Genomic DNA, 25,729 nt, shown 5'->3' with positions numbered 1-25,729 from the left:
ATCCTTAGTGGGATATGGAGCCGTGTTATGAAAGGACACACTCCTTAAGCTGGGTTTCAATCCCAGTATCACCTTAGCTCTGTGCTCACAGATTTTTGATGTTAGCATATAAGATATTACAACATGGCCTCTGGCAGATCACCTTCTATTTGCACAAAGGTCACGTGCAAACTACGTCTGGCCAACATTAGCATGCCTCTGGCCAAGCAGAAGACACAACCCAGCTTCATAATCAATCTTATTCCACCTTCTCTCCACGCAAACCAAAAGATGAAAGCCTGGGGGAATACCTTGCTCTCTCCTGCCGCTTGTTCAGAGTGGCAGAGGGGACGCTGTTTCTGGCATATACCCAGATCCTCCAGAACGCACCAAGAGGATTACTTAACCCAGACCCAGGGTATTCCTGAGGTGAAGGCAGAGGCACACGCCATGGGCCAGACAGGTTTTTATAGGAGTATCTAGCCCAACAGGCAACCCTTTCCGTCATACTGCCCACCAGACCGCGCAGCCCACAGGACCCTCATGGGGTACAAAAGTAGAAAGGAAAACCCACGTCATCCTGGCAGCATCAGCCACAGACACTCCGAGCCAGATGATCCAGCTACGCTGCTCAGGGAACAGCAAAGAGCAAGTGCAATTTTCACATTAGCAATATTTCTGACCAGGGAAGGGAAGGGAAAAGGCAGACACCCCTGAGACTGGCCAAGCTGTCTGCTTTTGCTTGTGAAGACACTGGGGAGGGAGTATCTGGAAGCTGGAGAGAGCAGCCAAGAATCTCAAGCAAAGCTTAGGATTTGGAAAGGGCATACCAGCCACAACAGCACAAACAGGGCAGAATTGAGAGCGCTGTATCAGCCGACCATATCTTCTTATTATTCAGGTAACAGCTTATTTTAAGCATGCAAGTTTTCAAAACCTGTAGAAACTATATCACAGATACGGACATAATTTCAACTTTCCTTTCATATAGCAGGAGAACATCTCAATACCTATTTTCTTTACGACTTTTTACACATCATGTTTGACTACGTTTATGTTGCTTACAGGGTACACATGAACATTGTGGTAAGAGAGGTGGCATGCCACAAAAAAAAAAAAAATTGCATTTCAACAAGTTACTTCTAAGACATTAGCAAACTAATAAACTTTTTCCTGACCTAACAGCAGTGTCACTAAGAGAGCCCAAATACTTATAAACAAAAACCGAAAAGTATCAGTCACTGCTGCCACTTGTGGCTGATACTGAATCACTAAACAGCAAAGCCTTGCAAAGTTGCAAGCATTCGCATCAATACTGCAAAACTTTGCCATCTTGAATTACTTTTACAAATCTTGATATTTGTGTTCTTTCTTCTCTCTTGTATCTGCCAGCTCTATCAAATTCTCTGAATCTTCTGCAGCTATGAAATTCTTTGCTACCTTTATTGCCTATTATCAAAACCAGTCCTGAATCCATCAGCTTTCCACACCCCATTATGTTTTTACTCCTTGTTATTGCACACCAATTTCACCAATTCTCTTCCATTCTCTGACAACTAATTTTAACAGAAAAAAGTACATGGCTGAATAATGGCAAATTAACTAGTATTTCTAGACTAATCTCAGTCAAAACAATTGCTTTGCATTTCCTTTCCATCATACATAATGCCACTGCATCTTATAATTCAATTATCTCTCAGGAACAAAAAAGAGAACATACATCAGGTATTTGAAAGCTACTTTCTAAGCCACGTTATTGTTACTCGAGCTCCTCTCAGAGTAAGCAAGTATTTTTAAGACAGTAAAACTTGACAGAGCAGCGACTTTACCTCTGTAACATTCTTGCTTACAAGTTTCACGTCCATCGTTATGGCGGTGGCAGACAACACACGAAGAAGGCTATTAGGTAATTCTGGAGTGGAACTTGGCATCTGGCTTTATCCATTCATTCAGAATTTCCCGCAATATTGATTGAACTGCCATTATGGCACCCATCCACAACTCCACATATCACACTGGCACCAACCCTTGACAGATCCCATTACTACTTAAGTAATGGTATTTTTTGCAGAATCACAGATTATGTTCCTCCAGTTATGCTTCTCTTTGCAGTAGTTTCAATCATGACCCTGACATTGTCAGGCTGTCAATCAAGCCTCTCTCAGGCTTGCAGCTCTACACTGCTAGCTCCTTTCATCCTACCCTAGCGACCTAGCAAACACGTCAGGCAAAACAAACAGTAATGGGATTTAGAGATTAGCTAATTCATCCAGCTACTGTCGAACCACTGTCGGGCAGGGCAAGACAACGATAACAGATTAAACCTGTTAAAACAGGCACAGTGATTACTGGAGATACCCAGACACCTTAACCTGCTATACCTGCCTACTGGCTTTATAAAAATTAAAAAAAATGAACTCTCACAACACCTACAGAACAAGAGGGATGTCCGTGCAAGTGCTGTGTCTTACAGCCTTTTCTGACACGTTCTTTCCTATACTCTCACTTTAGGCAAAGCATTTCATTTACTATTTTTTCATACTTAACTTTCTCTAAGAATAAGGTTATCAGACCTCAAAAGAATATGGAAGATTCAGGAAAATGAACTGTCTTCCCCTTATATGTCTGCATCTTTTATATGATCTTCCAGATCCCTGGCACTGAAGCTAACTCACTCCTCAAGTAAACCAAGACTTTCAACCTTTTCCTCTCACGAGCACTCTTGATGCAAATGACCAAACAATGACTCATAGAATAAAATTAGGGACCAACTCTACAAATTATTTTCCCAAGAGCGTTGTACTTTTCCCACATAAAAAAAGGGCAGGTTTCCTATTTTGAAATCAAATATTCTTTTAAAAAGTTGAAAATAAAATAATATTTGCTATATTTTAAACTCTACGAAATTATGGATTGCTTCCAATATAAAAGTCAAAGCATGCCTACAGCAAATAATATTTACATGATATTTCTGAATATATACAATAACCCTCATTAAGTACTATTTTTTACTGTTTTCTCTTCGAAGTTGCTGCTTTACCAAAACATGACACATCTCTCAAGTTCAAACAAGCTTTTAGAACTCCCTAGGCTACTAACACACGCTGACATTTGACTCAGAAGTCAAGACCTAGCACAGTAAGATGTGTGGAGGGCTCCTATGAATCAAAAGAACAAATATTTGAGATTAATATTAATTTGTGTTAGTAACAGATTTGGGGATGGAAGTGGAGGTATAAGGGAGTGTCAACAGAAACAATGCCCAAGGTTTCTCTGTAGGGATCTGGTAGACTTAATTTCTGTGCTTTTGACCCAGCTGGCTGCTGCAGAAAACAATATGCAAGTTAATCCCAACAGAAATTGCTTCTTTATCCCAGTGTTGATGAAGGGGGGGGGGGGGGGAGTTATTTGCACTGCCTCCACACCACTCCACCATCACACTTTCTCCATAGGTGTCCTTTCCTGAAAAGTACCCAGAGTCATGTCTTCTGCTCACCCAGCTCTGAGGCTCCTTTCACTGCCGAGGAGATCCCTCAGCCATGGAGGCAAAACTCCATTTCACTTTCGGTGACACCCTGGGAAGGAAAGATGAGGGTGTGAGGGCATGTACAGGAAGGAGGGCTGAGGGCAACCAAGGTGTCCCCAGCCTTTTACCACCTTTGGGATTCCCTAACTTCTTCCTCCCTCTCTTTCACAGCTCCAGGCTCTCTCCACAGTCCCAAGGCATCTCTCTCCCCCCATGTAGCGTCTTTTCAGTATCCCCACACTTGATTTGTATACAAGTCAGCTTTCCTTCCCTCAAGCAGCAAACGCTGCTCACACAGGGCATCCCAGGCTATGCCAAGAAGAAAAAGCGTCGTGTCACGGTCAGACCACTCCAATACGGTGAGGACAGCATGGCCAGACCTGGAACAACACTGAGCTGAGGAGCTCCGGAGAACAGAGCTTACTCTGGCCCAGCTGAAAGAGCAGCAAACCACGACTTTTGCTGATCCTGTCCCCTGCACCAAAACTGCTGTAAGGGGCAGCTGAAATCAGAATATCTCATTATCATCTGCTCAGCCTTGCCAGAAAGAGCGGCATTCTTCAGCTGAGTCTGAAGTTGATTCAGATATTGTTAACAGCAAATGATGAAATTATGGGTGGTTAAAGCCCTACTCAGATTCTCCTCCACCTTCTGTGAAAAGGGCCACTAATCAATACTATTCACAGTTTCTTCCAGTGCAATTGTGTAAGACATTTCTGAGAAGCTGCTCGCGGGGGGGAGAGTTAGCCGCTCGGCACGCACCACTCACAGACCTCTGCGGAGCACGGACCCAGCCGTGCAGACAGCACGGCTCACGGGCACAGACAGTAAACAAGTAGAAATAAATCAATCTGTTCCCCCATAAAATTGTTGCCACTTGAACTGCAGTATCTCCCACACTGATATTGTAGATAATTCTGTTTCGTCTTGATTACAACTAGTATTAACACCCAAAGCAATAAAATCTTTCACATTCTCATTTTATTCAAGCCAAAGGACAACCCTGCTGCAGTGACATATGGCTCTGCTCCTCTGCGAGTACGTTAGTCTGCCTACAAAATCTCCTTGTCTTGCAAAGGATAATGCTTTTTAAAATCAATGACCTGCATTTATTTGTATTTTTCCACCAAGAAAACTTCACATATCATCATAATAATCTTTCTATACAACAGAGAGATGAGTTTTCTCACATTGTTTGCATTTTTTCTCCTCTAATGGAGTGGTTTTAGACTATGTCATTGATTATATAGCCAGAATGTGCTTTTTTTTTTCCCAGCAAAAAATTCAGCTGGGGGTGACAGACTGCAGAGCAATTCCTGCGTAGTTGAAACAACATAAAGAACAGTCTAGGGGATATGGACAGAGGACCCAACTAAGTTTTACACCATTTTGAAGACGAGAGGCAGTTCACAGCCATTTACTTACGTACAATTTTCAACCTCAGGAGATTTAGTATGTCTCTGGATTTTTTTTTTTCCCTCTAAAATCCCAAAAGTTTCTTTGTAGTATATGTACTGGCATCCAAGCGAGCATCCCAAACTCTGTGCAAGAGGATTAAACCCTCTCCTGGCTGCATAATTTCCACCCATGTTACTGCAAGATGACCAGCTGCCATGGGGAGGGCAGACATTACCCCAGGCTGCTTTTCTGGGAGCAAGATTTAACATTTCCACCTCTGTGAGGCAGACAGGGACCTGAAACCATGGGCCCCCATGGCCTGCAGAAGACCTGTACAAATGGCTTCTTGTAAGCCTTCCTTGTGAGGATGGAACGGATTTGTACTTTCGCATGGTTAGAAAGTATTTCTCTGCTTGAAGGTGCAGGTTCACATAGTAAGGAGAGCTGCAGCTCCATAAAATTATAACAGCTGATGTACAAGCACCGGCTTATAAAAAGCTAGGCATAAGCAAGTAGGAAGAAAACTATTTATGCCACCTCTTCTTTTTGCATCTAAACCTACACTTCTGAAAACAGCTGATTTCAGACCAAGAAAATTCTGTTTATTTATTGTTTTTAATGAAATGTCTTCTGCCTGTGCCAACAACTTCTTAATAGTAAACAGGATGCAAACTGCATGACATACAGGAGCAGATTTTGTTTAGCAAATGCTTAATGTCATTGTCATGGTTTCTAAAAAAGCAGCTTGTAATGGCACTGAAATTTGCACTTACTGCAGCTTAATTAACGAATACCCATTTCCCATTTATATCTCATGTAGAGACTTTCAGATTAAAAAGAGGGAAATATTTACTCTGTGCTACTGTATGTGAATGAAATGTATGATAAAGCCCTTAGCTCTAGAATTCTGAACTATCATTTCCTTTGGTCTGTGATGAAATAATGTAGTCATTCTCCCCATAGCTGAAGGGAAATCATAAGGTGTTATTTGAACAAGCTGATCTGCATTTGTGGGTTACTTGTTTAAGCAAAGCAGAAAGGAACCATCACAATAACTTCACAAGCCATTCCAGCCCTGAGAAAGTATGGCATCTCCAGAACTGAGTTTTAGTTAATGTGTGTTGGCCAAGAGACATCTGAGGCTAGAAAAAGATTCTTTGTGGTAGATTTTTGAGGTGGAATAATGTTTTTGAAGCTACAGATGTCTTCCATTCTGAAAATATGCTGTTAACCTCTATTCTGGTCATAACTTATTTACCATGCCAACAAAATACACTGAAACCTGTAAATCTTTTTTGGCATGATTTGTGGAGGGTAATATTTCATGAAATAACAAGATAATTTTACCCAATGACCTAATCCCTTGGGGGGGGGGGGGGAATCAAACAACACACTTTTAGGGTCCTAATGTAAATCTCTTTTTAGATAATTTGAAATAAAGCCCAGCAAGGATGAGTGACTTCTAACTGGAAACGCATTACATCTAGAGACTTGAAATGGGCACTAACTGGCTGATTACCTTTTTAGTGAACATGGATTTATAATTTCTACTGCAATGTTAAACATGTCCATCAACCTTTTCCCACCGAGCACTCCACCCTCCACTGAAACAAGGATTCTTTTTTTTGCCCAAACTTCTTACAGAGGTTTTAATTTCTTCAGTTATAATAATTTCTGACTCACATGCTTGTATCTGTGAGGTCTAACTGGAGGAGCAGAAAGACAGTGACTGGTCTACTAAAAGAAAAGGAAATCTAAGTATTACACTTATTTGAACATTTTTAACAAAAACATTAGGTGGAAGTTTGGCATCTAAAATTAAGTTTACCATAACAAAACCAAAGTGAGTGAAAAGGATGAGACATGCAATAGGACTGAGATTTCTCAACTGTGTATCAATTTTACATTATCTTATGTTTCGTGGAACATACTGGCCCATTTTTAGCCAAACAACATTCACAGAAATTTTTGAACTAAGGAAAAAATAAGTGGAAGGACTTGAAAATAATAATAAAAAAAAGATTACCTCATTTAAAAACCAAATATTTAGAACACAATCATTCAAACATATGTAAGCAATCAAAATTATAGGTACAAATTCAAGAGGAAACTTTTCTAATAGCTAAAGAACAGTTTGTTCCGTTAAATTACCCAGCAAAAGCCATCAGCAAAATCCCATTAAAATGAAGGCAAGCTGTCAGTAAAGTAGGAACTCTTAATTATTGTAGAAGTCTAGTAAATCTTTACATCTCAAACTTGGAAGTTAAATATTGAACGGAAATGAAACAACATCCTAGAAAGAGAGATGAAATCAGACTAACAGGAGACTATTATAATTTGGAAAGGTTTTGAGTTTGTCACAAAAGCTACAAGCAACAATCAAGTTTATTACTTAAAGCTAGAAAATTATTTAAAGTTTAAAGGCAAAACAAATGCCACCACCCCACACTCCCCTGAAAACCACTCCACCTCAAAAGGAAACAAATGGATTTAATATTGGAAATCCTCAATCCAATTAAACTACTTCCACTGTGACTGGGTACTGCAGGTTGCCTTCTGTAAGTGTCCAATATACTATAAAACTATTGGCAATCATACCAACCAAATATCCATCCATCTAACTGTCAGTCTACCCCAAGACCCTTTTTATCTGAATTTCACAGGAATATACAGAATCATGACATAGAGTCAAAAAAGAGGACTGCAGGACAAAGGAAAAAATACGAAGGAAGGCCTCATTAGTCATCTAGACATCACCTACCTGGACTTGTGCAAGGCATTTGACACTGTCTCACATGATATCCTTGTCTCTAAACTGGAGAGACATGGATTCGATGGATGGACCACTCAGTGGATAAGGAATTGGCTGGATGGTCGCACTCAAAGAGTTGTGGTCAACGGCTGAATGTCCAAGTGGAGAACAGTGATGAGCGGCGTTCCTCAGGGGTCGGTACTGGGACTGGCACTATTTAACATCTTTGTCGGCGACATGGACAGTGGGATCGAGTGCACCCTCAGCAAGTTTGCCGACAACACCAAACTGTGTGGTGTGGTCAAGACGCTGGAGGGAAGGGATGCCATGCAGAGGGACCTTGACAGGCTGGAGAGGTGGGCCCGTGCGAACCGCATGAAGTTCAACAAGGCCTGCACGTGGGTTGGCACAATCCCAAGCACAACCACAGGCTGGGCAGGGAATGGATTGAAAGCAGCCCTGAGGAGAAGGACTTGGGGGTATTGATTGATGAGAAGCTCAACATGAGCCAGCAGTGTGCGCTTGCAGCCCAGAAAGCCAACCGTGTCCTGGGCTGCATCAAAAGAGGTGTGACCAGCAGGTCGAGGGAGGTGATTCTGCCCCTCTACTCCGCTCTTGTGAGACCCCACCTGGAGTACTGCGTCCAGCTCTGGGGGCCCCAGTACAGGAGAGACATGGAGCTGTTGGAGCGAGTCCAGAGGAGGCCACGAAGCTGATCAGAGGGCTGGAGCACCTCTCCTGTGAGGACAGGCTGAGAGAGTTGGGGTTGTTCAGCCTGGAGAAGAGAAAGCTCCAGGGAGACCTTATTGTTTCTTTCCAGTACCTGAAGGGGCCTACAGGAAAGATGGTGAGGGACTGTTTATCAGGGAGTGCAGTGATAGGACAAGGGGGAATGGGTTTAAGCTAAAAGAGGGTAGATTTAGATTAGATGTTAGGAAGAAATTCTTTACTATTAGAGTGGTGAGGCACTGGAACAGGTTTCCCAGAGAGGTTGTGGCTGCCCCCTCCCTGGAAGTGTTCAAGGCCAGGTTGGATGAAGCTTTGGGCAATGTGGTCTAGTGGAGGGTGTCCCTGCCCATGGCAGGGGGGTTGGAACTAGATGATCTTTGAGGTCCTTTCCAACCCAAACCATGCTATGATTCTAGTTTTCAACTCTATCCTCATTTTATTTCACTATCACCAGCACATTATATAGTTTCTGGTTGGATAATGCACCTCTCTCTCATCTATTATAGAGTTCACCATAGAGAAAGAATCAATTACAGCTCAATAACAGATGAAGTTAACAAAAGATATTCTTGCCATTGAGAAATTGCATAGTGTGCAACTGTTCATTCCTACCTGTTCTGTTACTTTCAGGAAACAACTATGATGGTACCGTCTAATCTCTGAAAGAGTCAGTGAGATAATGCGGTTGAAAGGCTAAATACAATCTTAAAGGGTAAGATTAAATAGAATAAATTAGGTACGCATTTTCAACCTTGTCATAATATTGCAAATTCAATATTAACACAAATATTTGACGCATTACATTAAGAACCAAAACATTTTCCTTTTGATAGGCATCTTCCCTTGAAGAGTTTAGAGTCCAAACATTAAATGTGGTATTCCCTTACTCTCCCCTTAACATCGTCTGCTGCTACCAACCTTCTGGAACCATGCTGATCCTACCTTAGAGCCAATACAGGAACACGCTGACACAGCAGCTAAAGCAACCAAATATTTCCCAACTAATGCAGACCAGCAGCCAAAGTTATTTAAGTAAAGGACTAAATTAAACCTATTTTATGGTCCCAAACTATTTATTGTATTGTTCTGTCTACTTCTAGAGCAACTTTTGTTGCTGTTGCCATGGATGTTGTAGGGTATGAAAGAAAACTCTGTTTAAATTAAAGGCTTCAAACAGCTTATAATGGAGAATGACTTTTCATTAACAGGTCTTTACCTGTTAATCAACAGTACTACAATTAGTTCACTTTCAGATTTTTCTTCTTTATTAAATGAGGGCACAGAACAAAAAAGCCTGCCACTGTTCTTTATTACAGAACATTAATTCTAAGCATCTGAATAAAGAGAAAGTATATATTTTCCAGCTCTTTGAATAAATGTTCTACTTTGGACCTAATCCAGTCCAAAATAAGGACTTCCAGTAATAGGTACACAACTTGGGATATAACTTTCACATTCTTTATTTAATAATAAAAAAAAGCAAATGTTGTATCTGTTTAGTTCATCTGTTCAGAACAATGACGTTGAAAGTTATTTTCATATATATTATATATTTATGTTTTTCATGTGCATATGAACTTGCATCTCACACTTAGAATATTATAGATTAAAGTAATTCCCTCCTCCTTAGCTTCTTACATGAAATCATGGATGTTATTTATTAGGGAATATATTTTCACATACAAGTTATCTTCAGACAAAAAACTCACTATGTCTTGCAGAAACTGCAATCAGTTTTGCTCTGTGAGGCAGATATACTTTCAGGTGAAAAGTCATAAGGTTTCGCTACTCCGTTCTCTGATATTCTTTGAGAGGTTACTTAGCCAGGACTACATTCCCCCCTGCAAACCATAATTACTAATTTTTTCCCATTATGTTTATGGTCTAAAGGCAGATTGAGAGTCAAAAACCTATTAGTGCTTGTCAAATACTATGAAATCAGCAACAAAAAGCTGTTCATTAAGTGATTATTGTAATGCAACAGTAGTCAACCAATGCGCAGTCTGTCCAGCAAACAGGGAGGACTTTTGACAGAACTTTTGAACAAAACAAAAACAACCAGGACAAAAGTATGGCAATTTAAACACAGAGAAACTTCTAACTGTAAAGAAATATCCAAAAGGATCTTATTCAGGAGACATTTAGGAAATCTACAGCTTTGCCTTCACACACCCAAGAAAATGCAGAGAGTGAATAGTCAAGAGTCATTCATTAATGGCCTTGTAAATTGGTACACTTTGAAAATATATAGTCTGATTCATGATCCCATATTTTAAGCATATGTACCAATACACAGGATTACTGAAGTTATAAAAAAGAAAGATACAAGAAGCATGATTATTAAAAAAAAAAGCATGTAATTTTCTCAGGCAGGAAACGTGGTCAAAGCTTTCTAGTCTATCCTCTTTTAGACACTCTTGTCAATACCTCAGTTAATTACCAAAGTACCTTGATAATTAATGATAATAATTAATCCAATTAACCCAGTTAACCAATGCTGCACTGAAACAATATTAACTTATTGATATTCAAGGGGACAAAGGCAAATATCGGTTTCACACCTAACAGAGATTAGGTGAAGCCCAAAATAAGCAAGTAGATCCAAAGTTATGAATGTGTAATTCCAAAAACAAAGTGCATCAGTAACCAACACGCTAAGTAAAAGATATCCTTTTAACACCCGAAAAAAATTCACATCTCATTCAAATCTGGAGTTGCCCAATAATCACAATACAACTGGGTGGCTGTCACTGCCAACTCACCAATCTCACCCATTTCACGTCTCCCTTGTTTTGACAATTTTTATTACTATTCTTTGTTCATAAAAATGTTTATGCAGGTTTGGAGGGCTTTTTTTTTTTTTAATAGAGGTGAACAATTTAAAGAAACACACACCCACCCCCCCTTATTATTCTATTTTTAAAAAGCCACAATGCAAACATCTTAATCACAAAGTAAACCGTAACACTTTTGAATGCCCCTTTACACAAGGAAGGGAGAAAGCATGATGGATTTTCAGCAGAGGCACACTGCTGCAGTGTCACTCCAAACCAGGATTAATTTGCTTTCCACCTGGTTGCCAGAACATTATCCTTAGGTGTTCTCTTCTTCTCTACAGACCATGCTGTCCTTTTCAGGCTCTTGTGTTTCATGATTCATCAGGCACAAGTTTTACTGAGCCTCCCTAACGCTTTTTTTCAGACAGGCTGTACTTTTCCATGGTCTCCCAAATGTTACAATTACACTCAAAAAAAAAAAAAAAGAGTAATTAGATAATGAAATAGGGAACATCTCTGAATATGTCCAACAAATGTGCCAACAGCTGCTACACAGCCTGCCCAAAAAGGGTTAATGAAGGGGTCCACCGCACAGTAATAAGATACACAATACAGACAATTACTCAAATACCCAAATGTATTTTCATGAAAATTTTAATATGCTAGTGTATAATACATTTCCTAAGTTACCCTATATTGTATATAGAACAAGTTCCAGAAAAACAGCAAATGGGATTTGCCTATTTTTTGTAATAAAAAATACACACACATACTGTAAGAGTGAAGACTCCATATCAACTCAAATATTCAATGGAGGAATACAGAATATTTTCCCCAAAAAATAGCAAATCCCAAAATTCCAGAACTGCAGTCTGACTTAAAATCAGATCATTACATTAGATTTTGACAGTCATCCACTTTATCACTGCAAATACACAAGTTGGGTAACAGAGAAAGATATACCAAAGTTTATTCTTCAATAATCTAGCCCCCCCACACACACCTCCCCAGCCTATGAGCGGGGAGGTGGAGTCTTGTAACCAAACGTCTTGATTCAAACACCAAAATCCCCTCCATTAAAAAAAATAAAAATCTCTCAAACATACATCAATTAAACAGTTTTACTTGCAGTGCTTGCCCTGGTTGTGTGAAACCAAATGCTAATATCTGGAGCAAGAAAATACACTACCAGAAGTCACAATGCTAAGACAGAAATGAAAGTTTCAACACAGCAGCATTCTTGCCTGAGCTGGAATTAAAAGTAGGTCTGTCCACATGAAATAACACTGCAACGCTCAGCAGCTCCAAGACTTATTTACTAGCACAGGACAGAAACACAAAGGATTACCTACGGCTGGTGGTAGATTTATGATTGTACATACTTGCCTCGCACTTGCTGCTGGACAGCAGGCTGTCAGTGAAGTCTGAGCGATGGTTTTGTGCCCCGCAGGAGGTACAACTTGAGATTCTCCACAAAAAAAAAACCCCCACAATAAAGCTTTTAGTGACAGCTAGGATAGTGAATAACTATAGTTACGTTATCACGCTAAGTGACTTCTCCTCAGGAGAAGATTGTAACTTCACCTTTGATCACTACTCCAGTTTTAATGCCAGTTGTGCTAGACAATTCTACCCCACTATCACACAGGTAGCTATTTTAACACCACACTGAGACAAAAACCAACACACAAATAGACAGTTTGGAAGATAGATGGGTCTTTTCTTTGAAGAGAAAAAAAGCACCACACTCTATTGCAAGGTAAAGCAGACAAAGTCATCACTGGCCTGTTGTTTTTAACCTCATGGTAAAACTATAATGTTATTTTTCCTCTCAGTGCTTTTACCTCAAATAGCTCAGAAGTGTTCAGCATCAGCTGTCAAAGTGTTCCTGTCAGCCAACAGTGGGCTGTGTACACTCAATTGCATACCAGACCCCCTCATTTAGAAACCGAGACGGTACAATTTATTTACAAAGCAGTGGCATGGTTAGCTGGAGTAGAGCTGACAAACTCTGAAATTTTTACCGTCACCATCTCCCGCTCCCTTTCATTACGTTCTCACCATTCATACTCCTAGTTATGCGTTGCAACTTCTCTTCCACTCATTAATCCTGACGAGGTCTGACACCATCACCAATACAGGTGTCTTCAGAGCTTCACAAGACAAGAGGAAGCAGGAGCTGACGTTAGGGGAGAGCGAGTACACAGGCCGATGGGGAACCAGAGACTCCCTCCCAAACAAACTCCATATCATTGACTTGCTCTGATTACATGATTCTGTTACGTAACCTAACGGGGAACAAGTGCGGGGTGGGGAATGAGCAAGTCTTGGTGTTTACTTCCACGTGCAAACACAGAATTATTTCAAAAAGTGTGTATTAAGTTTTCTTATTTAAGACACCCATCCTCACAGCCACAGATTCTCAAGAATATTTAGGCGGTAACTCATCCCTGATTTCAGTTGAATGAACTTTGTAAATACTTCTGAAGATGTGGGGTTTTCAGGATACCATGATACAATGGCAGATTTTAAAATTTGCTCCTTCTTAAGTATCATACCAGATTCTGACATACTTCTTCAAAGCATATTTTAAAAAAAAAAATTAAAGTCTCTGAAAAAATTTGATCATCTTAAACTGGTATGGAAGAACCACTGAAAGTAAATCCCTGTATGTAAATAATTGGCAAATAATTTTTACTCTACATGTATACATATTCCCTTTTACCTCAGAATTCAGGTTAGAAATTACAACATCAGGTTTACCTTATAGGGTGGTATTAGGACTTCAGTTACTTGTGAAGAATTCCCACATCCTTGGAAAGCACAGAAATTCTCTGTACATATAGTAAAGCGACAGTATATAGATGTTCCACTTGGTGTTATCCTTGAAGTTTGAGTTGAGTTATAACAAGCACTGATTCTTACTGAAAGGCTTTGGAAAGCTTAGGCACAGATTTATAGTGTCATTTGACAAAGTTTTGATAGCCTTTGTAAGAGCAGTGCCTTGCAAATGCAGATGTAGCTGCAGACATCTGTTAGCTAAACAATGCCGAGGTGCATCTCCCCCTGTAATTCCATCCTACTAGGCAATGGTCTGGAAAACCTGGCACAACACATTAAGTTCAAGAAACCATTTCAGGGATCCTGACTCCTCTCCCTTATCATCTGTAGCACATGTTTACCATTTATGGCTCATCACCAGCACATGCAATCACTTATATTCCAAACGTTCAAGGAGCTCTGTGGCTGTGGAAGAAAGTACATTAATATTCTGAACTATCTGGAGACATCCAAACTTGGGAAGGCTCATGACTTTGTACTGCAATGCTTGGACGCCTTTGACACACCATGCTAACCTTAGTCCCTCCTAACAAGTGCAGCTTGCATACATAAAGCAATATTGATTCAGCTGTGCATAGCTGTTTATACAGCCTTTCAGAGGCACGGCATCTTCAAACACCACTGCAGACATTAGACCGTGTCTTCCTAGGAGAGGTTTAGTGGTTGTCAGTGAGGCTTGACTTAATGATGCACCCTGCGCCAACGACTGTATTTAATTAACTTTTTTGGTTGGCCTCACAGAGCTGTTTTCTACAATCTGATCTCGTCTGCATGAACCCTGTTATGATTTCATGCAGGAAGGAGGCTTGCAGCCGCAACATCTTTCATAAATAAAACTGCCCTGATTTATAAAGGCTCTGTTGATAAGGAGCAAAGATATCGTGGTATCCACGCACGGATAAAACACGGCACAAAGCTTCTTTGTGAAGCAAAATATCTGGAGATTAAACCTAAAGGAAAGAATGTCATCCTTCTAAACGAGCAGTTCAAACAGTTTAATAAAGGAAGGAATGAGGACAATAAGGAATAGTTATTTTGAAATGAATGCTTTTATCTATACCACATGGTGTCTTTCCCAGTGGCACTACCCAAATTCAACAGCATGATTTCATAAGAAAGGATAAGAACTAGTCTTTGCTTTGCTGCTTTGAGGAGCCAGTTTGTTTAAACTTTCCAATGAGGAAGCTATGTGAGCTGATGTTTTACACGAACTGCTTTACTTATCACTTAAAATGCAAAACAGAACATGACATATTCCCACTTACCCAACTGTATTAGGTTTCATATATAAATACAAGGAGCATTCAAGGATAAGTGAAGAATATCTCTCTCAGAGATAGTCTAAAAATTCCTTCTTGATGCCTTTTTCCCCCCCCCCAAACTCATTCTAGGCATAATGGTCAAAAAAATAAAAATATACACAAAGGCAAACTCATTTGCTTAAACTTCAAACCCAGACAGCAAAACGTATGTGACCATGTGAATGCCATATCCCTCTTTACCCACAGCTGTGTCACTACACATACCTTCACTGCAAATTCTATTCCTTATATTATTCTTTTCCCTTCTACATAACTTGTTTAATTAAGACACTGTTATTTGCTTCCTTTGGCATCTGTAGCAGCTTATCAGCTCTTATTAGGGAGCAAGTATTTCCAAGCTTATAGCATGCCAGATTATTTTCTATTAGGGTCTGCAGCTCATAAGCATATCACCTTTCATATCAAGTTGTTTAGCTGCAAGCTTTCAAGCATTTTAGATGGGTGAAAAATCTCAGTTCCTTCAACTGTAAAATAGAGGTAATGATGTAGCAGAAGTGAAATAAGCGACGCCTAAGCCACTTTACCCCGCAAAGTTCTAGCTTTGCAAAGGAAGAGTCCAGGAAAGCTAACTCAGTTTTTTTGCCTGGCTTATTCTTATGCCATTAAAATAAACATGAAACAATATGTTCCTTTTTAACCACTTGATGACTCCGTGCAGCTCAGAAAACTGATAAAAGGTTTATGGAAATAAATTAATATTGCATGAACGCTGCTGGAGCTATTAAACAAACATAAGTGAGAACCCATCACTGAAGCCAAGAGAGACCTTTTTATGATGAGGGAAAGCAGCAGCAAAGTCAACAATCATTATTACAGCAGGTTCTTTGCACTGCGAAAATGGTATATGACCTAACCAGATGGAAGTGATGCAACTGATAGTTATGCTGTTTGTATCAGATCTTACAACTGGATTATACTGCTTTTAACAATAAAATAAATTTCTTTTAACATCCCTTTTTTATTCATACAAATGAAGACTTATCAAAATCTTTTAGGTATTTAATCTCTTCTTTAAGAGAATCTATTCTTTCCTTCTCATTTATTTTAAAGTTATGCAACAGCTCCGTTACTGGTGTTCTGGTTATCCTTTTACGAGTCTGACGCATGACGAGTACTTGAAGTCCCGAGTTGATAACATGACGCAAGATAGCAAATACTTATGTCTTCAATAGGCAACCCCAGTTTCATTTCTGAAAATGCAGTCAGTTCACTTACCTTTGCTGGAGGCTGAGAGAAAGATCAAAATTACCAGCCTTCCTGCAGGAGTCAGACTCAGATCTGCAGATCACAGATGCTTCAAAGATGCTGCCCAAAAGCAGCTGCTGTTTCTTACCCACATTCACACTATACTTCAGAAACAGGCACTTGTGTGACAACAAAGGAGGCAAACCTTTCCGTGACCTTGCAATACACAAAGCTCTGCTCCCAAGCATAGTGACCTCCACAGACAAGTTCCTGAGCTTTCAATCCAGCAAAGCACTTGCATTTTAATATGTCAGGATTTCTGAAGAACTTCAGAGATACAGTTGAACCAGAAGCAGACTGGACATGAAAAATGGGAAGGACTGCTCAGAATCAAGTGGCCCTCTTTTTCTGGTACATATAAAAAGTAAATTCTGATAGTATTTTAGTACTTCAAAGTATGATCTTCCAAAGATTCTGTTAATCTTCTCAAGAATAGTGTATTTTTACTTGCATCAAGGACAGTATTTAAAATCCACTCCAGAAAATATTTGCCCAGTTAGTGGAGGGGGAAAAAAAAAAAAAAAAAAGAAATACTTTGCCATGACTTTAAACACATTGGCAGAAACCCTGCATGTATTTTTTAAATTAAGATCAGCCATTAGGCAATATCATTGATCAACTGGCTTATTCATTACTGACCTTTCCTTAAGTTACAGTTATGCCAAATTAAGAGCACATCTACAGAAGTAGTCCTTTCTGAATTCAGATATGATTTCTATAGTTTAATTTTGCACTCTAATGAAAGTCATGTTGAGTTTTTAAAAACTGCATCTTCAATTAAGGAAACAGGTGGAGCAAGAAGCTATGAAGTAACCTTTATTGAAGACTTTTTGCTGTCAGTTAAAGTACATATACTTCTTTACTCTCATCTGTTGCATAAACTCCTGTTATACATTGCCTGCCAGATATAAGGGTGACCTATCATAAAACCCAATTAAAGATACTTGCATTGGGGAAAACTACACCTAGGCACTGAAGACCATTGGTAGTCAGCAAAACGCACAGCTGTAGAAAACTGCCACTACCCTTCCTGGTGTCAAATCATGGAAAGCGTCAGTGCAGAATTTTTGAATATTATTGTAACAACTTCCAATAACAATTTTACACAATAATTATCTTCAGACATGTTAATAAAGGCATTGTTTCTAACCTTTTACCTATTTTAATTCCTCTGAACTCCTCAACCATATTTCTGGTTTTATTCCCTCCCCTGCATGCATTTGTCTGATGTATGACAATATTGAGAATTTAATCTCAAATGTTTGTTAAATTAGGATATTAAAGTTTATATATAAATAGACTCACATTATTGGGTCCTGTGTTTGATGGAAAACAAAACTACTTCTTCCTTATACCATACATTTACAAAGAGAAATTGCATATATAATACTTAAAAATATCCCTAATTACAAATGTACATATTTTACAACAGCAATTGTTTCAAGAGATCTCTCTCTAAACATGATCTGTCCTTCACCATGACCTAAATGATTTCATATAGAACATTAACAATCTTCAACAATATTCTCAGAAAAGTCATTCGTACTATTCCAGTAGACTCATTCATACATTTGTGTTGGTTTTTTTTATTTACTGAAAGGAAATTCTGAAGGAGAGCAGAAGAAAGCTCCTTCTGCATAGTTCAAAATCACAGAAAAAAGGAAACAGCATAATCAAGAACAATTGTGGTATTTCTTTGAGACCTTTGTTATTCTAATAAATAACCTTTTGAAGAAAAGGAGACTGATAATTACTCAAGATCATCCTCTAAAAAGGTGAACAATCTGAAAATAACAAGACAGTTATTTTCACCCTGTATTAAGACAAATTAATTTTAGCATACTTCAGTGTGTTTAATTTAATTACAATCTATTTCTCATAAAAGGAGATTATGTTGTTCAAGGTTGAGAGAATATTTATATATTTTTAAAATCTATTAAATTTCCCCGAACTGCTGACCAGAATAGTCATAACTGGTACTCTTTCCCCCCCCCCCCTTCTCATTCATATATAGATATGGCTTATTGAATCAGCCACATCGCAATTACGAGGTAGAGGACAGAGTAGTCAGCAAACAAAACATTCAAGACTTACCATTTACACAGATTTCAAAAGATTTGCAAAGGTCATCCTCAAACAGGCAGCCTAAAAACACAATAGAAAGGTAAAAATTAATACAGGTTTCAAACTGTGGATAATCAGCTCAGACTGAAGACCTCTCAGGCCATTAAATGCTCAGCAAGAGTCAGACATTTCGTTGGCCTTAGAAGTCTAAATTGGGCAGTACAGAAAGTAAAGAACATGGAAGCAAGTCTGGTTAGACAGCACATCTTATTAACTGGTTATGTCCAGAATAACTTTTGATGTTCTTTTTTCCCCCCTCATTCTTCTACTGAGGGTTCAGTTTTCTCAGTGCATGTCTCTCTCATTTAATAATTTGAGGAACCTTACATTCTCTCAATTTTGCATATGGTATTATACCACAGCACAGTAATGCTGCAACACACTACAAAAATATACACCAAGAAATCAGGAGTTTCCTCAAGATACTTCTGCTGCAATGAGACCAGCCTAGGAATCGGGTATAAATTGCTCAAATTAGGCTTGGATTTAGTAAGTGCAGCCATAGACCATGCCTAGATCATCAGGAGCACTAACTCTTTGGAGAAAGGCTTAAAAATTAAGCCACCCATACCAACACCGTGATACCTCCAGAGACAACTGACAAATCAGTACAGGTCTTTGAAAAATATCCTAGGGTCAGGGTTGGGTTTTTTTTTCCTCCATTTAAAGCAGGAAATTTATTCCAAAGCATGGTGCTTTATGGGTCCCTGCTATGCCAGACCCATACCTCACCCAGAAACTGCATCCAGGTTGGCAATCCCAGCTCATCCACTTAGACACATCTTTACAAATGAAGTACTCTGTTCTCCTGTTACTAGCATCACCTAAACAGGTAATGAGACACTAGTTATTATCCCCTTTATCTTGGAATAAAATGAAGGACTGCTGATATTCGTGAGGGCAGCAGAGAAGTGGGAAAGATGCACCTCTGCTCTGGTCACTCCACAATGAGGAACGGGGACAAGAACCAAGTACAGAAGCAGCATGAAATACTGTGCTACTGCTAAGGGCATGCACTCTGTTAGCCCAACCAGTAGTTTCTTTACTTTGTTTTCTAACAAAGATAAAGAGCCAGGACTTGATACAATCCAAGGAATGAGGCTGTATTTTGAACACAGAAACTGTCCTAGAGAACAGAGTTTCACAATTAAGCCTTTCAACTTTTTTGAGAAGTACCTTAAGTTTATAAATGGACACAGGGAGTTATAGAAATTAAGCAATCTTGAACAGTTTCACATTATGCATCAAAAACCAGCCAGGAACTTCACCACATCTAAACACAGGAGCAAGTCCTCTCTCCCCAGCTGTGCCTATCTCCATGGAAGCACAGAGTACAAGCATCTCTATTCATCAGAGAGTCAAACGGATTAAGTAGGCTATTCTTATCAAAAAACCTGAAAGGCTCAAGACTCTCTGCCTATGAATTACCTGCGACCTAACCCTGCTAAAAGAAAAGTTCAGGGGGCTAAAGTGACTTATGTATGCCTGCACAGCCTTTCAGCAGGTAACTGTATTAGCACATCATTAAGCCAGAACTAATATACTGTGTGTCTCAGCAGGATTTATTAGCACAGTGCTAGGTCTGAGCTAGGCAAGAACATCTACGTGAATTGGAGGCATACTGGAGCTCCAACAGAGTCCCTTACATCTGTCCCACACCTGCCTGCAAAGACCACATATACGTAACCTTAAGGAGGTAATGCAAGCCTACAATACGCACAACGATAAAAACATTCTTTTGTCCTTTTACTTACACACCAGTAGGCTGTGGATGTACATTTGGTAGCTTTTGAAAGGTAGAGGAAGTTTCAGACCAGTAAAGCTTCTGCAAGGAAAGTATGGTAGAAAGGTGTGTGTGTACACAATCCACAAACTGTGGTTCGTGACATATTTGAGATGCGTATAATTTTGCTCCAGACAAGTCTACTGTAACAGCCATTTGACCTGAAACAGTGTCCGCAAACTCACTGAAGATATCTGATTGCAGCCTTGGTACTGACCGAGCAAAGCAGAAGGATGCCTTAACTATATAATGACTCATAAAGAACATAAGAATGATGACAGGCAGTGACCAAAACACATCAACGCAGAGTATACAGCATAAGAGCAGCTCCAATTCAAAGCATAGTAATGATCACTTAAAAAAAAGAACACTTGCAGAAAACAAAAGAAGGTAAAAGACTTCAAGTGCTAATATAAAACAGAAAAATGAAAGATATACTTCAACTTCAGATTTCTGAAAACAGGAATATTACCTCTTCTAAAATCAAATTTTTTATGGTTAGGAAAAATCCCTGTTTAAATCTTTCTGCCTTGTTTTCCTGAGAGTTCACAAAAGACTTAAAACCAGAAGCCTGAAATGTCTGTGGACTGCAGAAGGTGCCTTGTGATGGCAAGACGACAGGCAGTTTTGTAGTTGACTTCCCATCCTGCAGCGGCTGGGCTGTAGATCCAAAAGGCATCAGATGAGAAGCTTCAACCAGGAATGTTTCTAGTGGAGCGGCATATTAAAGCAGTGACCCTGGGTTCACCCAGACCCTGCTGATTTTGAAGCACCTAGGAGCTGGATCACAGCCACCTGCTGCCCATGGCCACCTGCTAGAGGTCGGCCATCCTATAGCGTACTGATATTCTCAGAAGCAGAAAAGCCCAGATTCGAGATGAACAGAATGAGTATGTTCAGATACAGAGAAATAAACAGCCACACTACCTCTGCACAGAACTCTGAAATGCACTCTGATTTTGCTTGATACATTTTGCTTTATCACCTAATATATTTTCCATTAAAAGCACAAAAGAAAACTGATTTTATCATGTTTTAGTTTCTCTTTTAATAATAGTTATTTTATGCTTACTGCAGCAAGGTATCTGACACAATTAGCCTTGAAAACTTGTGTCTTGGAGAGCAAGTTAATAAAGTCAATGCATGACAAACTGTACCTATCTGTGATTACCCTAAAACAGACTTACAAGGACCTCCAAAAATCCTTGAAAAATATTGTATTTCAAGCTATTTATTGCTAGAGTTTATTCTTAGGCATATTTTACCCAACCAGTCAATATGCTAATTTAATTACAAATTTATCTTTTGGTGTTATTTTCTGTGACATTAAGAAGCATCATATTTCATTTTAAATATCATCTACCTACTAATAGTAATGGGGGTAAATAAGTCACCACTGAAGACTGAAGTGGCATTGTCTCCAAAAAGCGCTTAATTTTGATCCCATAAGGCATGAACTGAATTACATTTCTTTTTCTATCAAACAACCCCTCTACAAGAGATCTTCTCCCAAAACACATAAACTGTTGATGCAATACCTTCAAACCCTGCAAAAAAACCCAAAACACCCAAAACCCCAAATCCTACTTTATGCAGTGGCCCTGAAATAACAAATTCTCGATGTAAGTATTCAAGTAGTTGACGGAGACTAAAACTGAACAGGTGCACGTATATTGCTTTGCTTAACCTAGAACTTAAATACAGGTTTATTTCTTAACTTGCATGAAAGAATCACCTTTTCACTAACATGTATATGGTCCCCACATCTAGTGGCAAAGAAATTTGGAGCAATGACGTAGTTGTGCACAGGTACACCAGCACCTACAAGAAGTTCAGCCGATTATGCTCTCCCCATGTAACCAAGGCACACAAGTCTATGCCGTGCATCTCGTAATATAGGGAGAGTACTTCCCTGACACATAGTGGAGCTATTTGAAATCCAATTAATACAGCAGTAAGGATTATCCCATATACATGGATAATTTATTTATTTTTTTTCACATTCTTAAATATAAGGATTTGCAAAGGTGTGGTGTATGTCCACTGACTTCCTCGGACATAAATCACGTGCTTACAAACTATCTTCTCAATGATTTGCCACAGTGAATTCCAGGAGAGCTTACCTGAGTAGAGCTCACTACAGGTCAGAAAAGCACAGACTGACTGTGTAATATAAACCAGCGTAGTGAACTTCCGTACACCAAATAGGTATCTCAGAGAGAATTCAAGAACAATAAGTAAATACCTAACTTTATCCCTCAAGCCAAACACAGACTTTAGTAGCCTGCAATTCTACTGTGTCAGGTATGAGGACCATTTGTATTGAACCCACTCAAATATACACACTTTTTGTTAATGTTTTTTTAATTTTATGACTGCTTAAAATAAGGGCAGGCATCTATGCTATATATTACATTTACATGGTGTATTCTCTGTTAACTATCCAGGAAAGCAGATTTCACAGGGTCTCACAAAATCTACCTCCCTTTCCTCTCCCTCTGCCCCACATCTCCAGTACTGTTTCTCAGGCAATCAGCACAACATAATCACAAAATAGTCTTCAAGTATGGCACCTAAAAGTTTAAAAGTCTTTGTCAAGATATTATTCTCATGAGACACTAATAAAACTATTCCCTTCCTCCTTTCATGAGGTATACAGCAGTTCTGCTTTCCTAAAGACAAAATAGGGAAAAGTTTAAACCACACCAGAATATCTGTTCATTTGAATTTTTAAGAGGTGCCTCTGAAGGTTAGTTACAACAATCAGGCACCAGTTGAAGTCACTTGAACTTCATCTAGGAAAGGCTGTAGTACTTCACTCATGAGGAAAATAATTTTTTAAAAATCCACCAATCAGACAGATTGCATTGTGTTTATTTCTCTGTCCTTTCCCCCAGTAAGCCAACCCACGATGATTATACATTAAATGTGTCTTCTAAGAATGCCCAAAATCTGTAAGCATTTTTATTATTAACTGACATAAATACCAGGCCATAGCCCCTCTTTATCAAAAATGACCTTATGACCATCAAAACAAGAAAACAAACAATAGGCAAGAACAGCTAAGTTTTTCTTGTCAATCAGAAATTGGCAAAATACAAACCTCCTAAATCCTTTCTGTTGTTGGGGGTTCTCTGCCTCTTCCTTTCATGCTCTTCATTCAACCGCCATGGCACCAATTCATGTCTCTTCACACTTGCAGACCATACCAACCTCACACAAAAAATGCTCAGCTCACACAACCGGGATAGCTCTAACTAACTGAAAAAAGTCAAGATAGTGCATAACAACGAGCAAACTGATTGGTAGGAAAAGTCAAACATGGTTTCCCTGCAGAAAACTGAATAGAGAAGTCATCTGATGGAGACATATTCTTCTCACTAATAGAGAAGAGAAAATTTTCTTCAGTCCGCTAAAGTTGTGATCTGTTCAACACATCCTTATTGATCTGCTGTACATATATGCCTACCAAGCCTAGACTTAAAAAAAAAAAATTGCAGGTAGGGCTGGGAAAAATGTACTTTAAGCTGATCATGGATTTTAAGCAGAGTTCCTCTTGATTTCCCTGCTCTGTTGTTACATAGGTGCTATAGGTGTAGATACATGTGTAACATGAGTATTATTCATTACTCAAACCCTTTCAATTGCATGTAAAAAATCAACTACTGTTTCTTTACTTTAGTTTCATTTTAACATTCACTTTAATAATAAATTTGGATATTCCCTGGCCCTAATTTTTAAATTTTCCTTTTTAAGCCCCTTTTTCCTTTGTTTTGTTTTGATTTTTTTCCTGTTTCTCTTTTAATTCTGTTCCAAACTCCTGCATTCTTTTTGCAAGAAGTGTATTTCTAACTCCTACCTGTTCTCTTCTACTCTCCAAGAAACCATTGTTCCACCAATGTCACCCCTTTCTGTCCCTCCCAAGCACGTGCATTCCCTACTTGGGCACTGACCTTCCTACCCATGTGCTCTCCTTTCACTCATGCAGGTAAACAGCAAGTCTGACACCTTTTTATTGTTATTGATTGCTGGAAATTTCTGGATCTCCAGTCTCACTCTTTTGTGGAAGTGCCCTCCCCCTCTTGCAGCATGCTGAACCGTTCCTCATCTACCTCCTTTCTGGTGTGTTGACTAGGAGAGAGGTAAAGAGACAGGAGGTGAGAGAGGGGCAGAATTTGCTCCATCTTGCTCTCTCTGTTCTGAGCTTTTCAGGAGTAGAGTAGGTTCAGCCATGTTCTCTCTTTCTCAGGATATCCAGAATATTCTTCACTGAAAAAGACATTTTATCAAGACAGCAGAATTTGTGATGGTTTATCAACACTGCTTGGAATAGTAGTTTAACTATGAAAGAAAAGTAAATAAATTTGGTCAAAAATAATATTAAAGGATCACATAATACTAACGAACGGACCTCTTTCTCCCAAGAGAGAAAGTGAGAAAAATATATAACAGCATAATAAGTACTGAGCATTGATCTTCTTCCTTTACTCCACCTTTTATGTGCCTTGAATGTAATAGGTGTCTGTTTTTGTAAGACTGTAAACTCTTGAGGGCAGATTTTTTAAAAATTTTTTTTTTAGTTCTGTGCATGTACAAAGCCTAGTACAACTAAGCAGTGATCCCTGGTGAGGAATCCAGGCCTTACTGTAATCCAAATTAACAGTCATAAAGCTGACAAAAGAAATCCTTCCAGTGGTTAACGGGAGGACTGTACAATTTCTTACATGAAAAGTTTCCAAATTAAAGTAAGGAAATATTTCCCATAAGCGTTACCATATGGTGTTAACACTTCTTCATCTCAGAATCACTCTTTCTTTCAATCATTTTTCATACACTGAGTTTTGTGTATTGAAATATGACCCTAGCCAGAATAATTCACCATGGAATAGAGTTTTCATTCAAAAAGAGAATATGTCATTATTTATAGCCAAGATTTGTCCCTGAAGCCTCAATGACAGTACATATTAGTGCTTCGATTACCTTCTTTATATCACTTGCCCTTCAACATGTATGGATTGACGGACTAAATAGGCAAAATAGTACAAAATGTTGTGATGTATGATACTATTTCTCACTAAGGAAGGGCTGTACTTTGTCCTTTCTGCATTTAGGAAAAAAAAAAATTATTACATGTCTTCTTTTGCATGTAATTAGGCCTGAGCTTGTCCACCACTAAAGGAAGGAATTGCTTCGTGGTGAAAATACTACTAACTTATCTGATTACTAATGCCATGATTGCAATGATGTAGGGCT

General features: G+C 39.0%; 1 protein-coding gene across 3 annotated transcripts in view; it reads right to left on the bottom strand.

Annotated features, from left to right (window-relative positions):
• The window catches only part of PTPRN2 (protein tyrosine phosphatase receptor type N2), a 665,329-nt gene that overhangs the window by 576,700 nt on the left and 62,900 nt on the right, over positions 1 to 25,729 (bottom strand). For all 3 annotated transcript variants that reach the window (XM_054817056.1, XM_054817058.1, XM_054817057.1), the window contains exon 2: positions 18,664 to 18,714. In XM_054817056.1, coding sequence (XP_054673031.1) covers positions 18,664 to 18,714 — 51 coding nt within the window. The remainder of the gene's footprint in view (positions 1 to 18,663; positions 18,715 to 25,729) is intronic.

The sequence above is a fragment of the Grus americana genome, chromosome 2, assembly GCF_028858705.1.
Source record: "Grus americana isolate bGruAme1 chromosome 2, bGruAme1.mat, whole genome shotgun sequence".
In the NCBI taxonomy this organism is placed as follows: Eukaryota; Metazoa; Chordata; class Aves; order Gruiformes; family Gruidae; genus Grus; species Grus americana.
This window is presented reverse-complemented; position numbering and strand designations above follow the sequence as displayed.